Source organism: Centroberyx affinis, unplaced genomic scaffold, assembly GCF_046629955.1.
Source record: "Centroberyx affinis isolate AG114_WGS23_722 - 3 ecotype Tasmania unplaced genomic scaffold, CSIRO-AGI_Caff_v1 ptg000354l_1, whole genome shotgun sequence".
In the NCBI taxonomy this organism is placed as follows: Eukaryota; Metazoa; Chordata; class Actinopteri; order Beryciformes; family Berycidae; genus Centroberyx; species Centroberyx affinis.
The window spans coordinates 135,211-161,476 of NW_027279025.1; the positions used below are offsets into that span (position 1 = coordinate 135,211).

The 26,266-nt window shown below is 44.7% G+C and overlaps 1 protein-coding gene across 1 annotated transcript in view; it reads left to right on the forward strand.

The window, feature by feature from the left end:
* The window catches only part of cecr2 (CECR2 histone acetyl-lysine reader), a 39,549-nt gene continuing 13,283 nt past the window's right edge, over positions 1-26,266 (forward strand). Inside the window, exons 1-8 of the mRNA XM_071515481.1 lie at positions 1-225; positions 16,950-17,044; positions 19,073-19,256; positions 20,177-20,304; positions 20,539-20,622; positions 21,530-21,594; positions 23,013-23,173; positions 26,164-26,256. Of these exons, the coding sequence (XP_071371582.1) occupies positions 106-225; positions 16,950-17,044; positions 19,073-19,256; positions 20,177-20,304; positions 20,539-20,622; positions 21,530-21,594; positions 23,013-23,173; positions 26,164-26,256 (930 nt within the window). The 5' untranslated portion in view covers positions 1-105. The remainder of the gene's footprint in view (positions 226-16,949; positions 17,045-19,072; positions 19,257-20,176; positions 20,305-20,538; positions 20,623-21,529; positions 21,595-23,012; positions 23,174-26,163; positions 26,257-26,266) is intronic.

The window sequence follows — 26,266 nt, forward strand, 5'->3', positions numbered from 1 at the left end:
TCATATTTTTAAAGGGAGTTTGACGTTACGGAGACCTTATAAGTCATTGAAGAAACTACTTTCTAATGTGAGAAACAAACGTCACACCATTTCTCCAGTCCGAAAATGTCCCAGGGATGTATAATTTCTGTGGAAGAGATCCAGTCTTGGTGGGAAGTCCCCGCCATAGCCCACTTCTGTTCGCTGTTCAGGACAGCGTTCAACCTTCCAGACTTTGAAATAGAGGTAAATGAATAATGGGGTTACGTGCAGTAACATTAACGTCTTTTATCACGTAAATTAAAAGTTGTTTTATGTCAGCTTTTTTCACTACATGGTCTGTCAAGTGCAGTTTGTATAACGAGCTAACTGGTTAGCCAGCCTAGCTGTGTGTTCTGTGAACTTCTCGTATGTTAACGTTACTAAGGCAATCCTGTTAGGTAACGCGCTAGCCAGCTAGTTAGCGCTGCTAAAAGCTAGCTTTACTGGCTAATTGCTGATTCTTGCAGTTGAAAAATATGTCACCAGACCAGTCAATTGAACATAAATACTTAGTTTTTTGGTCCGACATTCGTAGGACAGTTTAGTCTGCCCAAGGATGCTCGAGTGATATTCACTACGATAAGATTAGATAGAGAGGTGTTCTTGTAACAGAACCATGTGCCACCCATTTGTTTTCATTTGGTGAAAGACTTACATCGCGCTCGTGTTTATGTTGTGGAGCGGTTAGTTCAGGTCGTCTTTGGACAAAAAGTAAATGCCCAGAATGTTGCTGGTGATTGGAATAAATTCACAAAGCAATACCAAACTTGTGAACAGTCAAGTGATAGTTGAACTCTTATAATAATTTAATTGCTACGGCTTACGATCTGATGTAAATTTCAGTCATAGTGCAATAAGTCGCACTAACTTGAATAGCAAACTGGTTGTTGTCCTGATGTGTGAGTGGTCTACGTTGTGTTTTTATATCAAATAAAGTTAAGTTCATGGCGTGAGGTTCGAGTTTATTGTCTTGCAGTTTCAAGCCATCTGGCTTGGGTAGCCATAGGGACGCAGATGCCTTTCAGGCATTGTTTCCTCGCCCTATTCTCGTTTTACCCCAAGAAGCGATGGTTTAAACGCTTATTTTCTATATCAACTGGGTCCTAAAAGGTGTGAAGGTGACACCATCCGCTCATATCTGTGCTGTATCACAGAATAAACGAGATTTATTACACCACGATTACATAATTTAACTTTATCACTCGATTCTTCTCCTTTGACACTAAATTCAATTGCAATTCATAGAGCACTTTTTTTTTCCAACATGCATCTTGTCTGGTATCACGTTACAGTTAATATAGATTGTTTAATCCATCGAGGAATGATTGCACTTAAAAGAAATTGGTAAGGTCAACATCACGCATCAACAGTCTCCATCACTCATTCACCCCCACCCCCTTCGGGAGAGAAACACACGCAGGCACCGCTTTGTTATTAGATGAGGGGCAAAGCAGATGGGGATCGCATTGCGCCTAGTTTACATGAAAGTTGAGGGTCTCATGTGCTGTTGAATTTCGCTTCACAAAGGTTTTTGGTTAATGAAAAATACATCGCACTGTAGTATTTTAAGTACACAAATCAACTATTTATAGGTTTGTTGCAACCGACCGATCGGTCGAGTTTCCTTGATTTTAATTTTACAAACATCACGTTTCTGTGACGCAAAGATGGTTTTGCACCGTTTGGTTTGACGCCAGGAGCGTCCCGCAGCAACCGAGTGAGAATGATTTATCCGTCTTTAACTGCATCAGTAAGCACAGATCACATGTGCCGCTTCCACCCACTACAGCTGGATTTCGAGGAAATATTGAGATGGATGGAGTAGTCTTATACTTTGACATCTTAATCAGACACTCTCTTGGTGTTCAAGGTCATAACTCCTTTAGTTCTCAGTGCAATTATTTGCAGTTGCAGTCATAATAATAGCCTAATAGTTTCTCATAGTAATAAGTAGACACCTAGTGCCTGTGGAAAGTAGCCTACATCTCAATCTTTTAAGTAATTTGAGCAACATTGTGTTTGTGGAAAGGAGTACCATTGTAGAAACTGTAGACATTTCATCTTGTGAAGAAGTAACAGTCACTTTACATCAAACTGTCTTTGGTGGAATACTTGAATAGGAGTACATGGTAATGGATTTGTCTCTTAACCTGTTGCAGTAAGGTCTATCAGACCAGTGGTTTGTGTGAAACAACCCAGTTCAACTCACTGAATGATGTAACAATTAGTAACTACAGTTTGGCATCCCTATTATTAGTACCGGATCATGAAATGATCCTGGAAGCTATCAACATGGCTACGTGTCATTCTTGAATCCTATTTTTGCTACTCATTTGCTCTTGCAGCTCTTGACTGAGTCATTATTGGTATTTATCAATACCAAAGTGTCAGTTTAGCTGAACCAGTGTTGTGCATCTCTAATCCATCAGATTTGAACCTACAGTGACTTTGTATGTGTAATGAATGGCTCATTGGTGGTGGTGGGAGGGGGAGCTTAGGTGACTAATGTTGTTCCTGCTCAGTTTCCTCTCTGTTTTTAGTTCCTAGTGGGGCACTTCTAAATGGCTGTTCTGAATAAAGCGGTGGCTTTTTTAGTAAATGGTGCACAAATCCAGGTCTAAGAGGATCTAATGTCTTTGATGTGACCTTGCCTTACCTTGGTGAGTGGATGACTAGGGTTAGGGTTAGGGTGTCTCAGTAAATGATCAACAGGGATGGGTAGAGAGCCTGAGTCTGACTCTGGCCTATAGGCTTATCCCCTGTGCTCCACATGAAGTCATCTCTTGCTGAATTGGTGAAACTACTGACTGTGTCGAAATTGTGCCCTTAATCCAAAGTCATTTTAGCGAGGAGTCGTTATCTGTAAGAAAAACTGTATTGAATCCATGTTGCCATTGTGATTTGAGAGTGGGAAGATCAGGCCATAATGGTCCAAAGGCTGCACTTTCAAGACATTTGAGCTGTACTGCTAACCTCAGAAATTCTTACTCTGGAGGTGGATGCTGAATCCAAAAGTCCAGATTTATTTTATTTATATATTTGCAGAGTTTGCGGTACGCTCCTGTGAAGTCCAGAAGGGGTTAGAGCGGTCCCTTGCCCAAACTAGCAGGTCCATGAGGGCTGATGCAGACATTTGGGGGTCCCTGGACTTCCGGACTTCCAGAGTTCCAGACTTAACTAGTGACATTTCCCACAGTTAATTACACTTCAGATATGATGATATAAATGACGTCAGGTTACATAGGCCCATCCCTTTTGAACTCATATATTCGCAGTGAACACTTGAGTCAGTGTCAGACTATGTAATACCAGTCTTTGATTTTGGAGTCATTTGGATTCAGTATGTGTTTACTTTCTGAGGACCTTGTGCTTCGACAGAAAAGGAAACTGTCAGGGAGACATGCTTGTTTTGCCTAATGCTGCATACCGTGAGGTACAAGACAAACTGGCCGGGCACTGTCAGTAGTGTAGCATTCTGGACTGGCTATACCTTTGCCTTTGTCTTGACGCGTTCAGTCTTGGAGGATGATGAGAATTGATGAACCACTTGTGTTTGATTGTCAATCAATATGAATTTGACAACTTGACTGATTGTTTCAAACTGCAGTTCATCTTATTTTGTATCCATCTCTGACTTGCCTTTGCTCTTGACTGTGCCTGTGTTGGAATGCTTGGATGATGACAGTCAGCTCCCTTTCGCAACCCTATCTCTTGAATGTGTAGGTTGGGTTACCTTAGATTCAGGGGTGGAAAGGGGGAGGAGGTGGGGGCAGGAAGTGGCTGTCATTGGTCATGACAGAGTGGGGGCGTCGAGTGATTTCAGTCCAGTCTGGTTCTCAGTGTCAACATTCCCTGACATTCCATCAGTCCTTCCTTGTGGACACAGGCTCTTATATTGGCTGCTGCTTTCCTGTGTTGTGTTGCAGCCTCTGTCACCCTGTCCCTATGGACAGCAGGGGTCAATGCTGTGGCTGCTGAGTGCCTCAGTCAACTGTGCATGTCACATTTGTATCCCCTTGTTAATCTTCTATTCTGGTTTTGTCCTCTGGTGTCAGCATTGGCAGATGAGTCAGAAGGGCCTGGGGATGCATACCTCCACAACATTAGTTTCAGTTGTAGTCTGACATCTAGTTATCTGTATTATTACAGAGAAAACAATGAGACCTAGTTAATAGCAGTAAAGTTTTCACTTACGGTATGTTTTACCAGTTAACAGTTTTTTTCTTTTACTGTGCAAGCTAAGAGTCCCTACATGGGTCATATGTCCTGCCCTGCATGTAGGCCACAAAGATCAGTGGGTAAGGAGAACTCCGGATGGAGGAGACGGCTCACTAACTACTGTGACAGTTGCTGACTGGACAAAAACCTGATCCCTTTTCTCATAATGGACTTTTGTAGTGAATGCCACTTTTGAGAACAGAACTTTTGTACCTTGTGAAACTGCTACCAGGCTAGATATTAACAAACTCAGTGATCCAGTCTGAAGGTGCTGCTGTGGCGTTGTTGGAGCAGCTCTCTTCTTTCTACGGTTCTGGTCAGTGATAATGGAGGGTTTTTTCCCCCCATCTCATTGGCAAGTCTTACAAAACAGCTCCTTGCACATTGTTCCTGTGTTGATACACTTCACTGTCGCTGGTTTCCACTTTCCCCAGGCAGCAGGCAGGGAGCTGGGAAAGGAGTGTGTGTGTGTGTGTGTGTGTGTCTAGAATGGAGGGATGGACAAAAAAGAAAGAATGAGTGGGAGGGAAGGGGAGAGAAGTGTCCCAGAGATGGAGAGTGAATGAGGAAGGGAGAGCACATGCGAGTACAAGAGAGACTGGCTGTGATCTGCAGGAAGGAGGCCCAGGGTCAGCATGGCTGTCCGGTTGTCCAACCCCCCACCCGAGCCCGGCTTTTTGTCTCCATGGAGTATGCTTGATTTCCTGGCTATGTGGCTGTGAAATGATCCCTGAAATCCCACAGCCTCCAGACGCTCCAGGACTCTGTTGCTGGATCCTCATGATGTGTCCTTCATTGCCAGGCACGGCCCTTCTAGCCAAGGACTGCCAGCCCCCCCCAGGTGCTACATTGGTGCCAGCCAAAGTTCCTGTCACCCTCCCACACTGTTCTCTGCTGGTAGCCTATTTGGTGCGTTGTCATGCCTTTATTCCATATATCTTCATCATCTGTCCAATGCCATCTATTTTGGGAGTTCTTGGGGACGTTTATTGTGAAACTCGCGATGGGCAAAGAGGGATGGGAAATGGGTACTAATTGAACTAATTTTGTTTTGAGGTTGAATCGATTAAAGTTGGGAGTGTACTTGCTGCAGAAATGAAATTAGTCTGGTTTGCACAGATATACACATGTCCGCAGTGTGAACTGAAATTCTTTGCACACCAACCCCCAGTGTGTGATCATCTGCACAGGCCTGAAATAGGGAGTCAGAAACTGCCACTGTCTGCTCTATTGCAGGTTTGCCTGACCTCCCACAAGTCATGGGTTCCCATTGTTTTCAATTTTAATTCCTTTATAAGGCTACAATCATTGCAGTTGTAATTGTATCAAAAGTTGTTCCATTCTGCCAGAATTTAATGTGAAGGTATCACTCAGCGTGTTTGTCTCGTACTCTGCCATAATGTCACAGTGAAATGAAAAATGAGTTTTCACCTTGTTAGCAGGGGTGGTCTTACCATTAGGCAAAGGCAGGTGACTGCCTTAGGCCCCAGCAGCCAGAGCACTGCACAAAAGACAAGAATAGAACAAACAGAAACTTATTTTTCATTAAAGAAGTTTAGTCATTGAAAAACACCAGCTTTTTGTTGCAATAAAAATTATTTCAACCTTGAGTAACGGCCCCTACTCAGGCAGGCTATAGTGGGCTATTCCACTTAACTTCTAGCTTCTTTCTTCTTCTTCTTCTTCTTCTAGCATCTTTGCCTCTTGACCGTAAGCGTATTTTTCTAGCTACTGCGCCACTTGCTGCAAGAGATGTAAAAAATACTGAAGCAGAGCTACCCAAGTGGCACAGTAGCACATGGGAAAAAAGTTATTATATATAAAGTATTATGTTAGTCAAGGCAGCAGTATGTCTCTGCAAGCTGTTTTTAATATATCCTTCAAAACGATGGGAGCCTGTGACCTCCACGAGGTACAGCAAACCTGCAGTGGAACAGACAGTATTAGCTTCTGACTGTGGCAAATACATAAATGTTTTAGACTCCCCATGGGCAATAATGGTGACAGGAAAATTACATCGGGGTTATCCTCTAACAGTGGGCTGATAAAGCCAGCCAGCGCTCATGTGGGATGCAGGGGAAGAGGGGAAGTTGGCTGCTGCTGTTGCTGCTGCTGGGGAAGCTTGTGTCTATATTGGTATTGTCACAATACCAGACTTTTTACTTCGATACCAATATTAAGTTTAGTATCTAAAAATTCAATACCTCTAACATACCACAGCAAACAAGAAAAACTATCAAGCAATGTCACAGATCAACCACTGTGGTTTATTTTAACCAAAAGCACCAATTGGATAGCACAATAACTTAACATCAATATGAATAACTCGAACTTTAACTAGTGTGGACTTGGATTCAGTTCAACATGTGGTGGACTGCTTGACACTTTTGCGATGTATTCAGCTGTTTGACTCCATTGAGTTGATTTGCGTTCCACCGTCAAGAGCCAGACTGCGGCTCTGTCCCTTCTGATCCTCCTTATTCTTTAAACTATTGCAGTCTACGTACCATCTGCACGTGCTCTGGAGGTAATGTTGAAATGTCACTTAAGTTTAGTATCAAAGTATTATCAAAATATTGGTTAAAGTGACAACGCTAGTCTATGCTGACAGGGCTAGATCCCTCATCTTTTTCTTATATTAGCCTTATTCTCTCGAGACATTTCTAATCGCCAGCCTACATGGATTTTACTGTACAGTCTATTACAGTGGTGGATAGGCTGCCACCTATTCATTCCTCCATTAACTTCTCTGCAACTCTAGCACTCTGTTCCTCTGCCTCAATCTGAACTTTTAAGATCACAGCAAACTTTTATTCTTGCATCTCATTCATTACCTGCCAAACTCCTGCAACACATCTGCTACCCCAGCTCCATCTACATCACCTTCTCTCTCCTCCATTCTTATGCCTGGCACCTCTCTCTAAGGACTAGCCTCTCTGTCTACCTCTCCCCCGGTCTCCCAGCCCCATCCCCATTGCTGTCAGTCGTCCCTCTACCCCATCCCCAAGACCAGCCCCAGCTCCAGGCTTGGCCCTCTACCCCATCCCCTTCCCAAGCTCCAGCAGTCTCCCTCTCCCCGAGCCCCAGCCCTGGCATCACCATGACTAAACCCCAGATGGTGGCTCTTTCTTTCCCTTCCCCCTGGAGGGTGGAGGCGCTCCGCTCTGACTGGGTGCTGGCTGCTGCTGCTGCAGCCCGTCTGGGAGGGGGGCTCCTATTCTTCCCAAAGCCCCCCGTGTGATTGTAAAAGAAGATTTAGTCCTATTAGATCTGGTAAATAAGCGAGAGCAAGCTGCCTGTGAGCACGTCCTTGTTTCTGTTGTCTAGAAAGCAAATGGATTAAAGGGGGGGAAAGGGATCTAGCTTTTAAGTGTTGCTCCATGATGGCCCAACTTCAGACAGACAGACTCTTGCTGATTCCCAGTTTCTGTGGATTATAACTGCAGATAGCTGTCACTTAAAAGTGTACTGCCAGTCTGGCCTCAATTAGAGGGCTTTGAAGTGAGATCTCTGGGGGTGGTTGTGGTGCTGATGTGTGGGAGGGTATCCCACACATCAGCCAGAAAAGCAGGCAGAGGCAGGAATTTAGGGATTTTAGTAGGAAGTGAGTGTTGGCTGTGGGATCTGGATCTGTGCTATCAATGAGAGATGGATCAGCAGGCCATGTTTCGGCCAGTGAGAGCTGCGAGCCTTGAAAGGGATCAGTGCTCAGCGACTTTCGTTGAGAACATCTTTACTTTTTAACCCTGCCCTGCTTGGCTCCTTTGTCAAGCCTGGGGAGGAGAATAGAGCCCCCCCACACAGCAACAATGATCCTTTCATCAGATAGCATTGGTTTTATCTTATGTCAGCTCAATACTCCCTGCCAGAGTTTTCTCATCTCAGATCTGCACTGTTCTCTCATCCCTCGCATTCCCCTTTCCCTTCCCTTCCTTCTCTCCCACCCACTGACACATCCCCAGCTCATCTCTTCTTACTGCCTCACAGACAGCAACCTCTGACACTTTCTTTTCCATGTCGGCCTTCACATAAAGCCTTGAACCCTTTTTTTCACACTCTGTGATTACCCCTCGAGGATCAAGAACCCTGCCTTTATTAATACACACACACACACACATTCTTACCCCCCTCGCATGTGCTGTCTGTCTTTAACAAGCGTACTGCATTGTAAGAGGCGGCTCCCCCTCCCCCAGTTGTGATTGACAAGTGAGAGCAGCAGTACATGCATCAGATGGTTTCACATGGGGAGTGTGTGCGCAGAGGGGGAGGTAGAGGGGCACGTACACTGGGGTTTGTTTCAGCCAGCTCCATTGTTGCAGCTCCCCATGGCTCCCTCTCTCTGTCTCCAGTCTGGGGCGGCCTCCCTCCAGTGTTGCTCTCTCCATCTCTCCTCCCTCGCTCACTCTGTTCCCCCAAGGACAGTGAGGCCTGCCTCTCAAATGTGTTATTGGGGCTGGTTGTGAAGTAGGGAGGAGTAGAGGGAGAAAGAGCAAGTGAGACAAGTGAGAACTTCACCAAATCAGGTCTCATCCAGTGGGAGACCTCGAAAGCTCAAGAGTTGCTGGTTGATATGTGTGTTTAGCCTGCCTGGAAACAGTGTTTTCTGTTGTGTGTGTGTGTGTGTGTGTGTGTGTGTGTGTATATGTGTGTGTGTGTTTGTTTGTGTGAGTGTGTGTGTATGTGTGATGCAACATCACAGTGAGAGGAGGTAATAAGGAGGGAGATTTATTCTGGAGCTTGTTGCTGTTTGCCCCTGTAGAAAACAGATAGGGAGGAGAGAAAGAAGGATGGAGGGAGGAGGGAGGGAGTGTCGTTACCAACGGGAATGTCACCCCCAGAGTTTCAAACTTTAAGTTGTGTGTGCGTGTGTATGTGTGTGGGTGGGTGGGTGGGGGGGATGCTGGTTGTTGGAGAGACACAGGCTAGTGAGACGTGTGGGACCTGGGGCAAGGGGACGTAGAGGAGGTGGGTGTGTGGGTCTGTGAGGCTTTAGGGGGGTGTAGACTGGCACACACTTGGCTGACTAGACGGATTGTAGTCGGCCACAGGCTGAAACAAAGACTCCTGGCTGGCACGCAAATGGCTCTGTTCTCATTTCTTGACGCCAGTCATTTTGTTAGATCAACTTTTGAGTTGATGGAACAGCTGTCAGGAGGAAGAGGACACTTGATTTGTCGCTGAGTATGCCGGTGCGGTGCCTTCAGCGATGAATCGCCTAAGTTTACACAAGTATCCATTTTCACTTTTTTTATATTCAAAATATTCACCAGTGCTACTGTATATAGGCTATATACAAAGCTCACCTGTTGCTTTTTGGACCTATGACACTGTAATTTGGGAATATAAAGTGATCTAGCTACACCTGCGTCTTTTGAAGACATTCTAGAGACACACACCACCATCACTCAAGGTGTGTGGGGTGCCAACCAAAACTAAAATTCTCTTTTTCCATATTTCTTGTTTGTGAAATGAGTCAATGATAAATAAGAATCCAAGAATGGGATTAGTAAAAGACAGCCTAAAATGCATTTGTATCTTCTTTAGAATGTTATGTATTAAGTTCTTATTTATTTTGAAATTTCTTGATTTCTCCTCAGTGCCAGTGATGAATTTCCATATTATTTGATGCTTGGCATACAGTAGATTATAAATAAGTATTGTATGATTTAGACAAATGTGTTTTAACTAAGAAATAAAAGTCTTATTAGATTATGTCATATTTGGGCTTTTCTATAGATAGCAACTCAATAATCTAAGCATGACAATGAAATAAATCCAAAAAGGTTTTAACCAAAAGATGGAAAATGTTTAAAACTGCTTTCCATTGAAGGGGATTCTTCAATGGAGATTTGTTTTATGCTCAGCTCAAGAAAACCAAATCTACTGGAAAAATCCTGCCTGACTGGAGCGTGGTTACTTTGAATTACACTATATGGGATTATGTCTGAAGATAAAAATACTTGAAACACTCCATACACTTTACACTCTAAGCTGTAAAAGAGAGAGGCACTGGAAGCTTGTTGGGCTTTTTAAATATTTTTAAAATAGTAGTGAGTAGCTAGATGTTTCAATTCATTCAGTTCAATTGCAATCAGCTCTAGGCATACCGCAGTAAACAATATTAATTTAACATTTAATTCAGAACCTTGCTTTGTCAGCACATAAACCATTTTATTGGCTACACATTAAACATATTTGGTATATATCTTGTGAAAAGTAATGCTGAGGTCATTGGCATCCTCTTTTTAGATTTCAGTTACTCATAATAAAATTGAATCAAATAATAGTTTTAATTATTATGCACATTCAATTTCATCAATATGCACCGGATACCAAAACAAGCATGTCACCTCATTTATCCAAAAACAGGGTAATAGAAAAATATTTCTGTTTTTGCCCAAATATTTCTGTTGTGATGGTATTGGAAAGCAAACTCATTCTCCCGTTTTAAATCATGATTCTAACATTTTTCTTCCAAGGTCAAAAACGACTCCTATGCATTGATTGTAACAGAAACAGAGGCTTGCTTTTGAACCCAAAATATTTTGTAGTGCGTTATCTGCTTGTACCAAGCGTCTCAGTGTAATTTCTGTGGGGATTTGCTACTAGCATGACAAATTCCACAAGTTGCTCTTCTGCTTTACCTGCTCACTTTTCAATAAGTGACTGTCACAAAGTTGCTAACACAATATTGAGGATGTCTTCAGCACTGAGGAGTGTCTCTGAAGTTTTGTTTACATTTTGCAAAGTGTGCTTGTGTTTTAAATGTGCCACTTTTCATGTCACAATTCTAATTCATTCATCTAACTCATTCTAAACTATATATTCCACTTTTGCTACTACTACTACCTACTTTATACCTACTTTACTACCTACTATCTTGTCTAGTTCAAGTTGCTCCTCATGTTTGTCTTCCTCCAAGGCTGCACGCCATCTGCCTCATGTTGTTTTCCCCATCTCAAGGCTCCCTCCCTCTGCCGTCTCCAACCACATTGGTCAGGGACTATTTTTCTCTGCTCAGGGCCAGCAGGCTAAATGTTAACGATCCATTTGTGTGTGTGTGTGTGGGCGTGTATACAATGTGAGAAATGAGAGACCACTGGGATGTCAGCTGAAGCAGGAAACTCCAGTTTCTATGAGGAAGTTGATGATGTGTTTACCTCTTGCCGCCTGTGCGGGTCCGGGAGTGGAGGTATGAGAGGCGCTGCTGCACTGGGTGGCCTCCCATCTCCTGTGCTTAATGATCCTCAGCCACACATTCGGCTAGCTAGGCCATGGCAAAGGGTCTCTCAGTCTGTCTTGAGAGATCTTGGCTCAGGAAGGATCTGTCCAGCGTCCATACTTACCTCCCCCACAGTTTCCCCTCCTCTACCCATTCCCACGGCCCAGCCACCTGTCCCACCTGGCCCTGACATTGAGACTATAATAAAACTCAGCTGGAAGTTGAAACTCAGTTTACAGTTTAATCAGCATAGGGGCTATTTTTAGTGTGATGCTTTTGTTTTTCCTCTCTCACATGATAGTGCAGCTGATTTTTACGAGATTTGTGGTTGTTCTTCCTGTTCACACGTTTTCATGAGCAAATGGTGACCGTGCCTGCCAGTTAGCATGGAGGACATAACTATTTGAGTGTGTCAAAATGCTACCTAAGGCAGTAAGGTGTTGAGGACAGATCTTTTCATCCTGGCTAGAATAGGCAGGCTATAAAGGAGGAGTGAGTAGTCAGGCAAATCTGGGGCTTTTTCATCTGATGGCCAACAAGTTCTTGTTTTGGTGCTTCAGTAAGGTCTGGCTGGCAGCAACTCAAAGGCGTTGATGCTTTCCTCCGATGATCAGATGAATGGTACATCCTGAGGATGCGAGGGCGTTTTCCTGTGGTGTTACGGCTGTGTGTGCATGTTTGTCATGTGGCAGGAGGTGGTTATGTGTGGGGGTGGGGGGTGTTGTCAGATGATGGCTCCTGGAGGAGCCATGTGTGAGCTGAGAGTGGGGGAGGAAGAAAAAAAGAAAGAAGCAAAGGAGAGGAAGAGAGGAGCCTTCACACAACAAACAGGCCTCCCCTCCCCCCCTCCAGCCAGCCTTCCACACGTCCTCCAACTGCTGGTGAAATAGACCCCGGAGGAGCTGTTAACGGCAGTGGCATGGAAAGTGTCTGCTGTGAGGCTAGGCAGAGAGGCCAACCCCCTGATACCACTGGCTCTCTGGGTCTACCACAGCTGTGGAGCTGCTGATACAAACCCTGCTGCATTTCTTATCACAACCTCTCTCTCTGTCTCTCTGTCTCATACCCACTGCAAGCATCTGCCAGACACACACACACTATCTGTTTTTCTCTCTCTCCGCAGATATGGATTAGGACACATGCTGGGGCCACAAGTGTCCACTGAAAAAAGCTAGGGCGCATTTCATTTTTATCTTCAAATGCACATGCTCTGTTGTGCCCTGAAATCTGTTGGCTGTGTTGCTGTGTTGAGAATCAGGCTTGCCTTGATGTCTCTTTTTTTTAATTCCTCACGTCTTGATACCTCCTCAAAGACAAAAGGTTTCTTCCTCTTGACACCTCCCACCCTTGATGCGTTTCAGGTCAAGATGAGAGGATACGAGGCATCAAAGACAGACATCAAAGATGTCCCTTGTTTTACCTGTTCATTGTGCAGATGTACTGTAGGTTACTATAACCTACGTGCTTTGTGCTTGCTTACATCTGCTGATTGAGCACATGCAGCAGGGAAGCTGTCTTTGTTGAATTAGCCAATTTTGTTATGCGTGTTTTTCACTTGACGCATGAATCCTGTGACTTTGTCGCTGTGAAAACCAGAGTTGGCGAGGCCTACCTCCATGCTCTTTCTGGTGCCCTGATTTTCATGGTCTGTGTAGAGAGAGAGAGAGAGAGAGAGAGAGAGAGAGAGAGACATAGAGAGAGAGAGAGAGAGAGAGAGACACACACAGAGAGAGAGAGAGAGACACAATATGCTCATGTCCCAGATTAAGGTTCTGGTCAAGTGAGTCAGAACGCCAGGAATCTGCTTATGACCTCCAGTTCTAAAGCCACAGTGTCTCCTGAGGCACCTGCTCGAACATGCTCCTCTCACACAGCTGGCCTGCCCTATCCTCTACATACTGCAGCATAGTGTTTGGCTGCTGGTGTGAGCGAGTGGAGAGGAGGAGGTGGGGAAAGAAGCCACAATGATACCTTGGGAGGTATCAGTGCGTACATTCTCCTCTCCAGTTAGCCTGCCCTTTCCTCAGCCTCTCCTACCCTCTGCATACTACATAATAGATGGTTGGCAGGAGTAAGTGAGAAAGAGAAGGGGACAAGTGGCAAGCCAAATTTACACCTCAGGTGTTACCTCTCACCGTGGTTTTCTCTGCCATTGAATAAATGGGCTGGACGGGGGCACCCTTCCTTCAAACAATTCAAGTATTGTTTTCACTGGAGATTTTCAAATATGTGCAGTCTAAATGCAGTTTCTGTGATCTTTCCACCTTGCCACAAAATAATTCTGTGAGAAATGCTGCCACTCACATTTTCCCCTACTGACGAAGCGTTTGCGCTGTCCTCAGCTACGGCCTAGCAACAACGGGCTGGCAGAAGTGGGGAGAATGCGTAGGGGGAGAGGAGAGATAAGGAAGAGAGAGGGGAAAAGAGTGGTGGTGGGTAACGGAGCGGGGGTGTTGTCAAGGGAATAATAGAATGCCTCAGAGGCCTTCGACTCTCAGCTTGTGGTGCCACATCATAGCCACTGGGCAGGATAGGGGGAGAAAAATGGTGTGGAGGGGAGGAATAAGAAGAGAAAGACTGAGAGAGAGAAACGGCAGGGGAGTGAAGGTGAGAGAAGTGGCAAAATGCCTTTAGGGTGAATTGCTGGTTGCAAGGCAGGCAAGCCTACAGAGGGGCTGTGGTGATGACACACCTTTTGACTAATCCTTGACTCACCCTCCAATCTTTGTCCCTCTGAGTGTGAGTGCGAAATAGCCTGCTTTGTTCACTGTAGTACCTTGGTGATAAATCTAACAGCCTTGCTCTATGATTTGTACTCTTGACAGCTTATCGCTTATCCAGCTCTTATCTAGGGCCTTGTGAGTCCCATTGATCATTAATGTGAAGCAGCCGAAGTACTAAGCTATAGATTCTTCATTCTGTTGAGTCACGTGTATGTATGTTGGAGAATGAATGTGGGTAACGCATGAATGTGGGTGTGTTTTTGTCTCTTGTAGAGTGTTTGCCAAAGGTTGTGGGTTGTGTCCTTGCTGTGTAGTAGTTTGATCTCTCCTATTTGTCTATGTGTGAGAGTGTGTGTGTGTGTGTGTAAGCGTAAGGGGGACAGGTTGCTGTAGGAGATTTCCAGCTGCAGCGGAGCGTCCCTCACAGCCCCCAATCAAGCCGAGTGTTTGTTAGCGCCAGGCCACAGAGGGATTGGCCGGCTGGATGGATGGCTGAAGAAAGGGCACGCACACCACATTAATTCCCCTTCCCTCTGCCATCTGAGCTGCCGAGTGGCACTTCAAAGGTGGAGCAGGGTGGTGTTAATCCAGGGGCTGCTCTACTCGGCTTGGCTGTGGCAAGCTCTCCACTCTGCTGTGCTGCGCTCAGCTCTCAGTTCTTCCCCCGGCCCTGGCCCCCAGGTTTTTCAAAGTGTGATCAAAGTGCAGTTCGTCTCTGATGGATGGGCTCTCTCCGGCCCAAAGGCTGCCTGACAGGGGACCAGGAAGTGGAAGGGAGCGTGACACAGGATCTCTCGGGATCCCTCGCGCACATGCGTTTACACACATACACACACTGTCCTTCTGTCCTCTACTGATAGTGCTCATGGGTAAGGCAGAGCTCTCCAGCTGGATGACCTACGCATTGTGAACAAGCCCTGACACAGGTGCTGCTAGCTTGAGCAACCTTTTAAACCTTCACTCAGTCTCTTTGTTGTTTAAGCTTTGCTTCCATCTTCACGTATCTCTGACTCATACACACCGATCCACTAACCCCAGCACTTATTGCGGTCCTGCTGTTAAAGTGAGCTTCCCCCTCCAAGTCTCCTCTTATTGAATTATTCTTAAGATCCATTAGAATCGGTCTCATTTGCCACTGTGAGCAGATTGATCAATAGCCTTTTAAATTGGTCATTAAAATGTGCTCATGAAGCTTAATGAACCGTGCTCTCTTTGAGTAATAGGACTTAACTGATTCTTATCTCCTATCTCTAAACTAGCTCCTCTGGTATGTTTCTCTTGCAGCTTGACAAAGCAGGAGTGAGCTATCTTGAGGTTTTTTCCCCCACTCTCTCCTCTTTTCTTTTCCAACCCCAAGCAGAAACATTCATCTTATCCTGTTTTTCAACTTCTTTCTCTACCTCCTTTTCCTCCCTCCCTCCCTCCCCTCCTGTTTTTCATCGTGCTGACTTGTTGGCTCCTGGCTTCCGTCCTTCTCCATGGCCGGGAGGTGTGTACGCTAACCTTTGGTGACCCCTGAGCTCACCCAGGTTCCTCTAGAGAGAGGCAGACTGAGGGGAGACGAGTGAGTGCACAATAAAAACGGGCCTCCTCGTCCTTGAGTTAACTTTGGACTGTCAGACAGTTTTTTTTCTTCTAGAAGTGGGGAGGAGGGGATTTCATAAGACTAGTGCGTCTGTGTGTGAAAGAGAGAGCCAGACGGAGAGAGAGGTCAGTTCTGTTGTTAGAGAGAGGACCAGGAGGGGTAGGGAGTGGTCAGCTGCAGGCAGGCATGTTCTTTCTCTCAAGAGGGTCTGGTTGGTCTTCAGCCTGAAGGGCTGCTTTGCATTCTGGGAAAGGGGGCTTTAAGTGAAATGGACACTTGGCTGATGGAGCACTTTGCATTTGCATTTCTGCCCTCTCAGCGTCCTGCTCCCTCTCTTCTCTCCTCCCCTCCTATTCTACCCCAGAGCCTTTGGGTATCTTTGGGGAGAGTAGTGCATGCTGGGAAGCGGTGTGGGGTGCTGTGGCTTGGTTGGTCAGCGGAGGAGAGGAGGGGGCACGGCTGTGTTGTGGCTCTAGGCCCCTGCTGCCTGTCGTCTTTCCTTGGTGCTTTCAGGCCTTTAGAGTTTGCTCTGCCGGTTACTGCCGCTTCATAAAACCTCAATGGCAAACACACAATGCCAGGCAGGAGAGGGGTCAGGGCTGAACTTGAACCTCAGCTCCAGCCAAACAACCACGGGCAAACCAAGGAGCCCTCGTCAGACAACTTGCAAATTCCATTCATCCCTCCTGCTGGCTACCTTTGCCAGTCTACCTCACACTGACACCAACCTCAAGCCTTACAAGCCCTCTTATAGCCCATTTGTGTTAATCTTAACTCACTGCTACGATGTCTGTTTCGCTTCATGCATCACTTTAGAGCTGAGATATCGCCATTGTTTTCTTTCACAATGGCCCTGACAATAGTTTAATAGTCCAGACATCCTCACATAAACTGTGTTTGCTTGTAGAGCTGCTGTCTCATTGAAAGTGTCATCCTGAGTTTTGAAACCCTTTAACTCTCATAGCTCCCAGCTGTTTTATTCCCAGTCACCAGTACATATCATTGTGTGAATCAACTGGATGCTGAGCTGTGATGAAGTTCCATAAAATGTTGTATGCAGCTCTTTAAATCTGATCCACTGTAGGCAAAACTACCTGCAGAGCTCTCCACCTGAGTATTGTCTGACCTTTTCCTCTGCTGTCTCCCTCTGTGTGTGTGTGTGTGTGTGGTGTGTGAGCAGGAGCTGGAGAAAGCCCTGTCGGAGCAGGACTTCGACTTCCTGGGTGACCTCATCGCCTGTCTGCTGCAGGGATGCTACCAGCGCAATGACATCACGTAAGTAGTCAAAGCTACAAAGCCCAATCCATTTGAGTCTCAGCATTCTGCAGGTTAAATCTAGTCATTCTGGTGTCCCAAAGTGCCTGTAGCCTTACATAGTTCCCTTGCCCCTCTTGCTTTACATATGCTCACCTCTATCAAAGAACTACTGGAAAAAATAATATGGCAGTGTCATGGCTTGGTTAGAGTGCCATGTAAAAAAGAACTAATAATTTGGCTAGGATTTTTTTGGGCTACCATGCATCGCGAAGGAGAATGAATAGCGGAATATGTGCAAGGAGGCCCACATTCTACTGTTACATGACTTAAATCCAGCTGTAATATTGCACTGACCAGTGTGGGTCAACTAGGTTACACAGGCCTAGATCTAGTTCTTAACCTTTCCAAAAATAGAACAATGAAAGGAGGAGGCTTAGGTGAGGTGCTGGCTAACTGAACTGTCACTGGCAAGTCTTGAAGGCACACTGAAGGCACAGATTGTATGATTGCCCTTTTTCATTTAGATCTTTCCCAAGATAGGACCTGTCTTTCCATTTACTTCAACCTAGTCATAGCACCCAGGAGCCTTCATAGGCCTGCACACGCTCTGTTCAGGAAGTCTTGAGTCATGTGGGTTAATGACTCATTGAGGAGTCACATTTTGCTCAGCATGTGGTGATTAAGGTTGCATGGTGAAATCATGCATTACTACTATCAGGAAATGTAAAAAAAAAAAAAAACAGCACAGCCACTGAAACTTTTCTCCCCTGTGTGATAAAATGATTGGAGAAAGTGAGTGGGGAGCAGAGGTTGTTATTCAGATCCAAAGAGGTGTTTCATCTCTCATGGGGCCTCCCCTTCTCTGCTCTTCTTACTCCTGTCCATCATGAGCAAGCAGCATAGTGGCACCAGTGAACTGGTAAGCAGAGAGACAGGAATGATCCAGTTTCTCAACCCAGGCAGCCGGTAACAGGAGGACAACCTGCTTTATTGGACTGGACAGGCGCTGGCATCCTGGGGGTGGCTGCTCGGCACTGGCCTTTCACAGAGCTGCCCTTTTCATCCGCACGCGTTAAACGCTCTGCCGGAGCGGGGGAAGGGAGGGAGGGAGGATGTTGGAGAGAACGAGGGACAGAAAGGAGGAGAGAGATGGGGTAGTGAGGAGGGGGGAGCCTGCAGCTGTGTGAAAAGTGCACACTGCTCTTTCAAGATAAGCCATTTTTTTCCCTCTCCCTCTTTTCTCTGTGCTGTTGCGCAGATCCTAACCCCTGCCCCAAGCCCTTGTGTCTGTTCATCTAAGCAGGAACTGAAAGGTGCAGATTAATCGGCCAGATCTGAACCAGAACCAACATTTATTTGCCAGCTCCCACTCGTAGCAATGATACAAACCCAGCAGAAACATCTCACATTCAAAGAAACTATTCTTTTTCAACCCCACCCCCTCTGTCTCTACAGCCACTGTGGTGGTTTGAATTGTTTCTCTCCTAAGCTATGTATTACTACAGCGAGCCAGTTGATATTGAGACATGGTGTGTTGGCTTTACAAAGTGCGCTTTTTCAGAATGGCATTTGCAAGTGAATGAGTTGCATTTATCCATATTGACAGATCTCAGTGGACCGAAAATAAAATGGATTGTATCAGGATGGTTTTCTGTGTTGTTGGTTGTTTGTCAAATCGGCGTCTAATCAGGGGTTTTAACTATCTTAATTTGCATTCAATACAGAACCTATGTTCCTTTTGACATTTTGACTCAGTGGAAAGAGGAAGTAAATGGAAAGCAATGGAAAAATATAGTGCTACAGTAATGAATGTAAGATAAAGGATTCAACAGTTACAGCTTTAACTAATCACTAAACTTTCTTTGGATTGTCTGTGTCACAAGTATGACCAAATACCCAGTCAACATTTTTATTGAACATATTTTATTGACATCTCATCTGGTTTTGAAGATGTAATTATCTGACAGTTTAACAATGAACATTTACAGGGTCTTGAATGACATATGGAACTAATAAATCTCCCTCGCTCTGCTCTCTCCCCTGTAGCCCCCAGGCGTTTAGCAGTTACCTGGACGACATCATCAACTACCGCTGGGAATTGGAGGAAGGGAAGCCCAACCCTCTCCGACAGGGCCCCTTCGAGGAGCTCCCTCCTCGCACTCAGGTGGAGCTGCTGCACCGGCTCTGTGACTACCGTCTGGATGCTGCTGATGTCTTTGATCTGCTCAAGGTACACATACCCAGTTTTGAGTTTTTGTATTTTTTGTCATAACTGAATTAGAATAACACCAGTGCAGATATGGATGTGATTAAGAGAGACGTGACTGCTTACAGTAGCATGAGTTGGTCCTGAGCAAAGACGCTACTTCTTTCATTCATTATTACTTTTACAGTAGTTATAATGGATAGTGTGCATACACTGCAGACGAGAGGCTCCTGATTTGAAATCATGACTTTTTTAAATACCAGTTCCTTAGTGTAAAGTGAGAGTGTTATTAAATTGGCACTAAGAGCACCAGAACGCACTCTGGCATCAAACTGGTCAGTTCGTAAATTTTAGAGCACTGTCAGAATTTCCATTAATATAATCAGAGTAACCATCTTGGAGTGTTTTACTCTAGGCTGAGGAGGAGGTGTAGCCGAGTTCTCAAATGCTTACAGTGGTAATCAAATTCTAGCAATCTAACCAGCCAGCTACCGTTACACATGACAAAAATAACTTCTTGGGCTAAGTAAGTTTGCTAATGAACAAAGGTGTGACTGACAGTAATTTGACAGTTTTACCTTCCCTTCCTCATATTAGCCGTGTGAATCAGTTCATAAATCCCCCTGAGAACATGAGATTAGTGTGTTGTTTTTTTCTAATGGCGCATCAAGTTGAATTTATAAATGCACTCAACAAGACACTGGAAATGCTTCATGCCAGTGCATGATACACTGGGGGCTAGGTTCAAAGGACTGAATGACATCACCCAATGAGGCTGACATGATTTAGGAACATAGTCCAATATGTGACTACAGCTATGTAATGTTTGCTTCCATGAGCTCTTGTGGCTCCCGCTATCTAAGTTGGTAATTAATGTTAATTGATATATATGGTGATTGATGTCATCTGGACTTATTAAAACGTCCCCCCCCCCCCCCCACCAGGGCCTGGATGCAGACAGCCTGCGGGTGGAACCCCTGGGGCAGGATGGGAATGGAGCCCTCTACTGGTATTTTTATGGCACTCGCATGTACAAAGAGGAGCCTGTCAAGAGAAAAGCAGAGAGGCTCAGGTAAATAACACTGCACCATGTATCGTGTTTCTCAATCCACTGTATCATGCATGTATGTTTGTTACTGGTTATGTTTTCTAAGGTAAATCAGTATGCGTGGTAAGTGTGTAATTGACACTTGTTTACAGCCCTGTTAAAGGTTAATTACAGAGGTCTACCCATGGGTAGTTAACCTTGTTAAAGGCCTGTAATTTTAACGTTTTTTTTTCTTTTCTATCATTGTCTTTCCTACAGTGAAACCCTTGAGGTCAAACCGCCAGAGAAAAGGAAAAGGGGAAGACCACCAAAGAAGAAAAAATTAGAGGACATTCAGCTAAGGTGAAAAAGACAGCTGCTCTTTGAGTTTTTCAGAGCCCACAGCTTATCAACACAGCCTCATCCAGAGAGATGCAGGCATGTGGTAGTTGCACATATGGTGCACAGACATGCTGGTTGCATCATAAGAATATACAGTATGCTTAAATTGTCACAGCAACTGCACTGCCATTTGTTCTCATTTGGTCTGCAAGTGCCTAGATTTCAGTCAGGGTTTGTGCAGTCATGGATAATAAAGAAAAGTAATGGAAGTTGAAAATATTGTTTCCCAGGCTTGGAAAAGATCTGGAAATGATAAATGTGCAAGTTTTGGAAAACTCTTCAGTCATCATTTCTTTTGCAGTCAGTCAAGTGTCCAATGACTTCTAGCTTACTGGTAGACCTAGTGATAGCTGGTTAATTATCTTTTTTTTTTTATTATCTTGTCCGCATATTCCTCAGCCATATACTGACAACATGTATAGACCCATTACATTTAAATCAGCTCTTCAGGGGAAAAAAGTAGCTAAAATAGAGACTTAGATGAATATTGGTCCTGGTAAATGTCATGGATGTGATGGCGTGGTCATGTATGTGGTTTTCCTATCCAAAATGACACACTGTTAGGAAATCAGTGCTATCACCTTAATATCCAAGATAAAGCAGACATCTTAGCCAGTTTGTACTGTACACTGAGTGAGAACGAAGGTCACGGTCATCTATTTTCACAGTAGCAATAAATTGTACATTCACAAAGGTCTAATCTTCTATTGCCACATCCAACAGTCATGAAAAGTCATTTTAATTTTAATTGTACAGGAATACTATTTCTTAGATCAGAACTGTTGCATCTTCAGCTTGTTTTCATCAGTTTTGGTCTTTGTAGTGATGTTTTGGAAAGCTTAAAGGTCTGACTCTTTTTGTCTTTCAGTGAGGTGGAAAGTGAAGTGAAGACAAAGAATGGACTGGATGGCTTGCACTCTCCCTCTGGCACAGGTGAAAGGAGCTCCTGAACCTCATGAACCACTTCTCAGCAATTAAATCTTTCCTAAAGCGTATATTTTTAAGCGAGCTCCATATAGTGAGTGACGTCTATGTGTTGGGTTTGGTGTAGGACAGCCTTTTTTGGGGGGGGGGGCAGAAAAAACAAAACAGAGAAATAACTGAGCCTACTTTCAAGACGTCCGGTCTTCAGCAGCCCCAGTTTGAACACAGTTTATTCCTTGTCTTAACGTCCATCCAATTAATTTAACTTTAGCAGCTTAGACCAAGTGGAGAGGTTGGCTGATTGCTGCTTTGCCTCTGACTAGAGCTTTTTGGTACAAGCGAGTGGCTGTTTTCAGCTCAATGTAAGTGTGTTGCCGCGAGAAACGGGTTTATGTGCTTACTCAAATTTGCTATAAATTAATTCATGTCACTTATCTTTCTCCCATAACGTACAGCGGTAATACTTTACAATAAGGGTACATTAATTAAGGGTTAGTTAATGCATAATAAGCATTAACTAATCCTTAATCAACAGTTAACTAATGTGTCTGGTAATAATTTACTAATGGTGTTCATGTTAACTAAGGTATTAATTTATACATTATTTATTAGTTTATATGACTATTAAATAATGTATAAATTAATACCTTAGTTAACATGAACACCATTAGTAAATGATTACCAGACACATTAGTTAACTGTTAATCAAGGGTTAGTTAATGCTTATTAAGCATTAACATAATAAGCATACATAATAAGCATTAATGCTTATTAAGCATTAACTAATGCTTATTAAGCATTAACTAACACTTAATCAATGTACCCTTATTTTAAAGTGTTACCCGTACGGCCATGTTATATTGTGGTCATCTTCCTATTTTAAGTTAGGCTTGAAATAACTGTGGAGAGACATTCAGTGGGAGCTGTGTGTGTGTGTCTCAGTGTGTGCAAGAGAGAGACAGAGTGAGATTGTTGATCCTTTTTTTGGGGGGAGGGTGTGCAATGTGGATGTCAAGCACTTTAAAATTCACCCCCTCTGAGACTAAAATCATTTAGAGGCCTAAGCAGGTTGCCTTGGGGCTTCTTGATTTTTGTCATTTGTGTGATGTCATCAGCTTACCCTAGATGTTGGGGACAAAATTTGAATGTACAATTGATATACATGGGTTAGATACTTTATGCTGTTATAGTGGTCAGCTTCACAGACAAAAAAGGTGGCAAGCTTGAAACTAGCACTAAGCTATTTTTCACTTGTTTATTTTTATGTTAATTAGGATGATGAAACAATGTATCGGTGCTTCATTTAATTTCCTGCCAGGAATTTAACCTTTTTAAGATGAGCAGTTTAACCAAGCATACACATCATCCTCAGAATCAATAAACTGATGTCTTGAATGTTCCTGTCTCTCCCCTTTCGCTTCTACCAGACCGTGAGCGAGGCAGCTGGTCCATCGTGTGTGATACAGAGGAACAGTGGGTCAGTCTGGCAGAGAGCATCAAGGACAAAACCTCCCCACAGGACCGCCACCTCTACCGCATCATCAGCCAGAACTTCCTGCCCGAGATCAGCAGCATGATTGAGCACAAGGTCAGATACCAAAGAGACAGTACCATTAGTTCTCATTACAGCAGCTCATAACTCTGAAGTTCCCTCTTCTCTGCCTCCAGAAAAAATCTCCCTTTTGTCTTTTCTTCTTGCCTGATTCTCAAAGGGTATTGCAGAGTAATAAGTTAGGTGAAGACCTGGGGCCTGACATACAGGTGGATTTACCACTGGCCCCTGGCCCCTTTTATATTTTTAGATTTTTTATTACAGTCTGCACTCAGTATTAGGCAGTATATAGTGGAGACTGGCAGGAGAGCGCAGGTATGCGACATGGGACGCAAGTCATGAACTTGTAATTTCTCATTCTTTCCCTTCCATGCATTGCTCTTACTCACCTCTTACTCAAAAGGCAGTGGAGGAGAATTCAAAGTCTACAGGGAGGGACCCTCATACCTTTTCATGTAAAGCGGAAGTCAGTGTAGAAAGGAGGGGCGGATGTGAAGCAAAAAAATTAAGGACAGACTTTTAAGATTCAGCCCAACATCCATTCTGCTGCTTTCATGTTCTGGCATAGATCAGTAGCTTCCTCCAGGAGTTGTTTTGGTGGTCCTGGAGGCCCTCGCTGGGCCAGCTGCAGGACAGGTGGAGTGAAGGGAAGCTGGTCTGTGCTTGCCCTCAATGCTGAACACCAGCTTGGTAATGAAGCTGGCCCCAGGCCTTGAACCTGAACCTGACTGTCTGTAAACTGGAGCAGAGAACTGTGCTCTCACGCTAGCTTGGTAGTAACCCGCTATAACCAGCTGCTCAGACTTGGGGCTTAGCCATGCCTTGGGCCATGCTCATTTGTCCATCATTATCCTCTTGGAAATTACTCTCAAGTAGCTCTGGGGGAGATTTTAGACACCCTGTTAGACCTGTTCAAAGCAAGTCACCTGTCAAAGCCAACACTGCCCACTCAGTTTTCCTTAAGGATTATTCTAACTTTTAGAATGGAATTTTGTTTTAAACTAACCATCTTTAGTGTTACAATGCTACAGCTAGCCAAGCCTAGCGTAGTTCCCCATCCCTAGCCTACCTGCTTATATAAAGTGGGCTACTTTCCCCTCTGGTCCTATGTAACCAACACTGACTGTGTTGCTATAGAAACCCTCTCAGCCCATTTCCATCATCAGCGGTGAAAGGAAGAATCCTGCTGGCAGTCGGGTGTCAGCACAGGGGTCACTCACTAATGGTCAGCGGATGAATGTGGTCTTGTCCTTCATTGACTCTACGCTCAGCTGTAACTACTCATACTCAGAGATTTCCATACCGCGTCCAAACAGGCCAACTGTGTATAGTTACTTTCAGTACAGAATATCAGTATAGGACTCTTCTCTGTAATGCAAGTAGCCCCCCATGTCCAGCTGGATGCATCCTAGAGTCTTTTTTTTTTTTTTAAATCACTGTGCAGTAGCTGCAGTGCGGTGGTCTTTGAGAGACAAATTCATGTTAGACTGACTGTTCTTTTAGCAGTATCTAATTAATAAAAGGAAGGCTTTTCACACACACTCTCCCATAATCCTCTCTTTGTATGCAAATACATTTCAGTGATGTCACACAACAGGTGATCACATTCGAAATAAAGTATCTGTCTGTGTGTCATCGCCATAAATGCACTATGAGACTGTACAATGAATGCTTAATTTCCACTGGATATACTTCCAGCCCGGTAGCTTTATTTCCCCTTTAGCATCTCAAAACATTAGCATCTCAGAATAGCTTTATAAACCTTATGAGTATCTTATATGTACACGTGTTTATGTGGAGCTTGCATGTAAGTATGTCATACACACATATGTGCAGCCTCTCAAGTCCTTCACTCCATGCGTCCTAGGCTGCTGTCACCAGCCATTTCATTGGCCGCTGACAGCAGGCGGGAGCTCACCTTGAGGCAGGATGGAGTCTCTTGATTGACAGCCATGCTGCACGGCAGGATTCTCTCGATCTCTCTAAGTGGTGACACCAGAGGCACTCCATCTTGTGTGTGTGTGTGTGTGTGTGTGGGGTGGGGGGTGTAAGTGCTGTTGGTAATGCAGGGAGGAGTAGTGGATCCCCAGGATACGCTGGTGCTTTGCATTGAGACTAGGCAGAGATGGAGTGGGGGTAGAGGAGGTGTGGAGGGTTACTGTAGCTCATTCAGCACTTTGGCTGTGACAGGCCACGAGCATCTTTCTTTCTTTCTCTCTTTCCTTTTGTCTTACTCTTTCACTCTTTATCATCTCTCTCTCTCTCCCCACCTACCTCTTCCTTCTTCTTCTTACCTCCTCACCTGCATGTCAACACACACTTCATACATTTTTTTTGGGCTCCCATAGTTGTTTTGTAGCTAGCCAGAAGCCTGGCTGAGACACCTCCCAGTGCTGTTGGCAGCACTGGACAGTTATTCACAGTCCTGCTCCACTGATGGGCTCTGACATGAGCTGCAGAGGCCAGTCCCTGATATAGACAGGCTTTTAAGGGATCTGCTTAGAGCTTTCTGTTGGCTGCGGTGTCTCTCTCTTACTGTGTGCTATCTCTAGATCACTATTATACTACTGATGTGGATTCAAACAAAGGAAAGAGATCCTGCTTAAAAGGTCCAGGTTTAGGCATCCATATCACTCTGTAGTGCAATGGTCAAAAAGGACAGTACACCCTTACACCCCCACCTCCACTTCCTTTCTAGTGCTAATCATTACTTATGATTAGTGGAGCCATGGGGAGCACAGTGGGTTTGATTTGTTTGACTAGTTTAGCTTGGCTGCCTAGGGAAAGGCGGGGGGATGGAGGCAGGAGAGGCAGAGGAGAGAGGGTGACGTGGGGGATGGGAGAGCAGAGCCTGTGACCTCTCAATCCTCACTGCTCCTCCATAAGAGCACAGGACTCCCCAGGGCCTGTCTATGTGTTGGCTTGTGTGCGTGTGTGTGTGTGTGTGTGTGTGTGTGTGTGTGTGTGTATCTTTTTAAAGTGTGAATATGAGAGCTGAACGTTGTGTGTCTTTGTCTCCTCTACAGGAGAAGGAGCAGAAACAGAAGTTGCTGGACCCTACCCCAGTCCGTATCTCAGAACGGCTCTCTGAGAAACATGTGAATCAAGAGGAGGAGGAGGTGTGTGTGT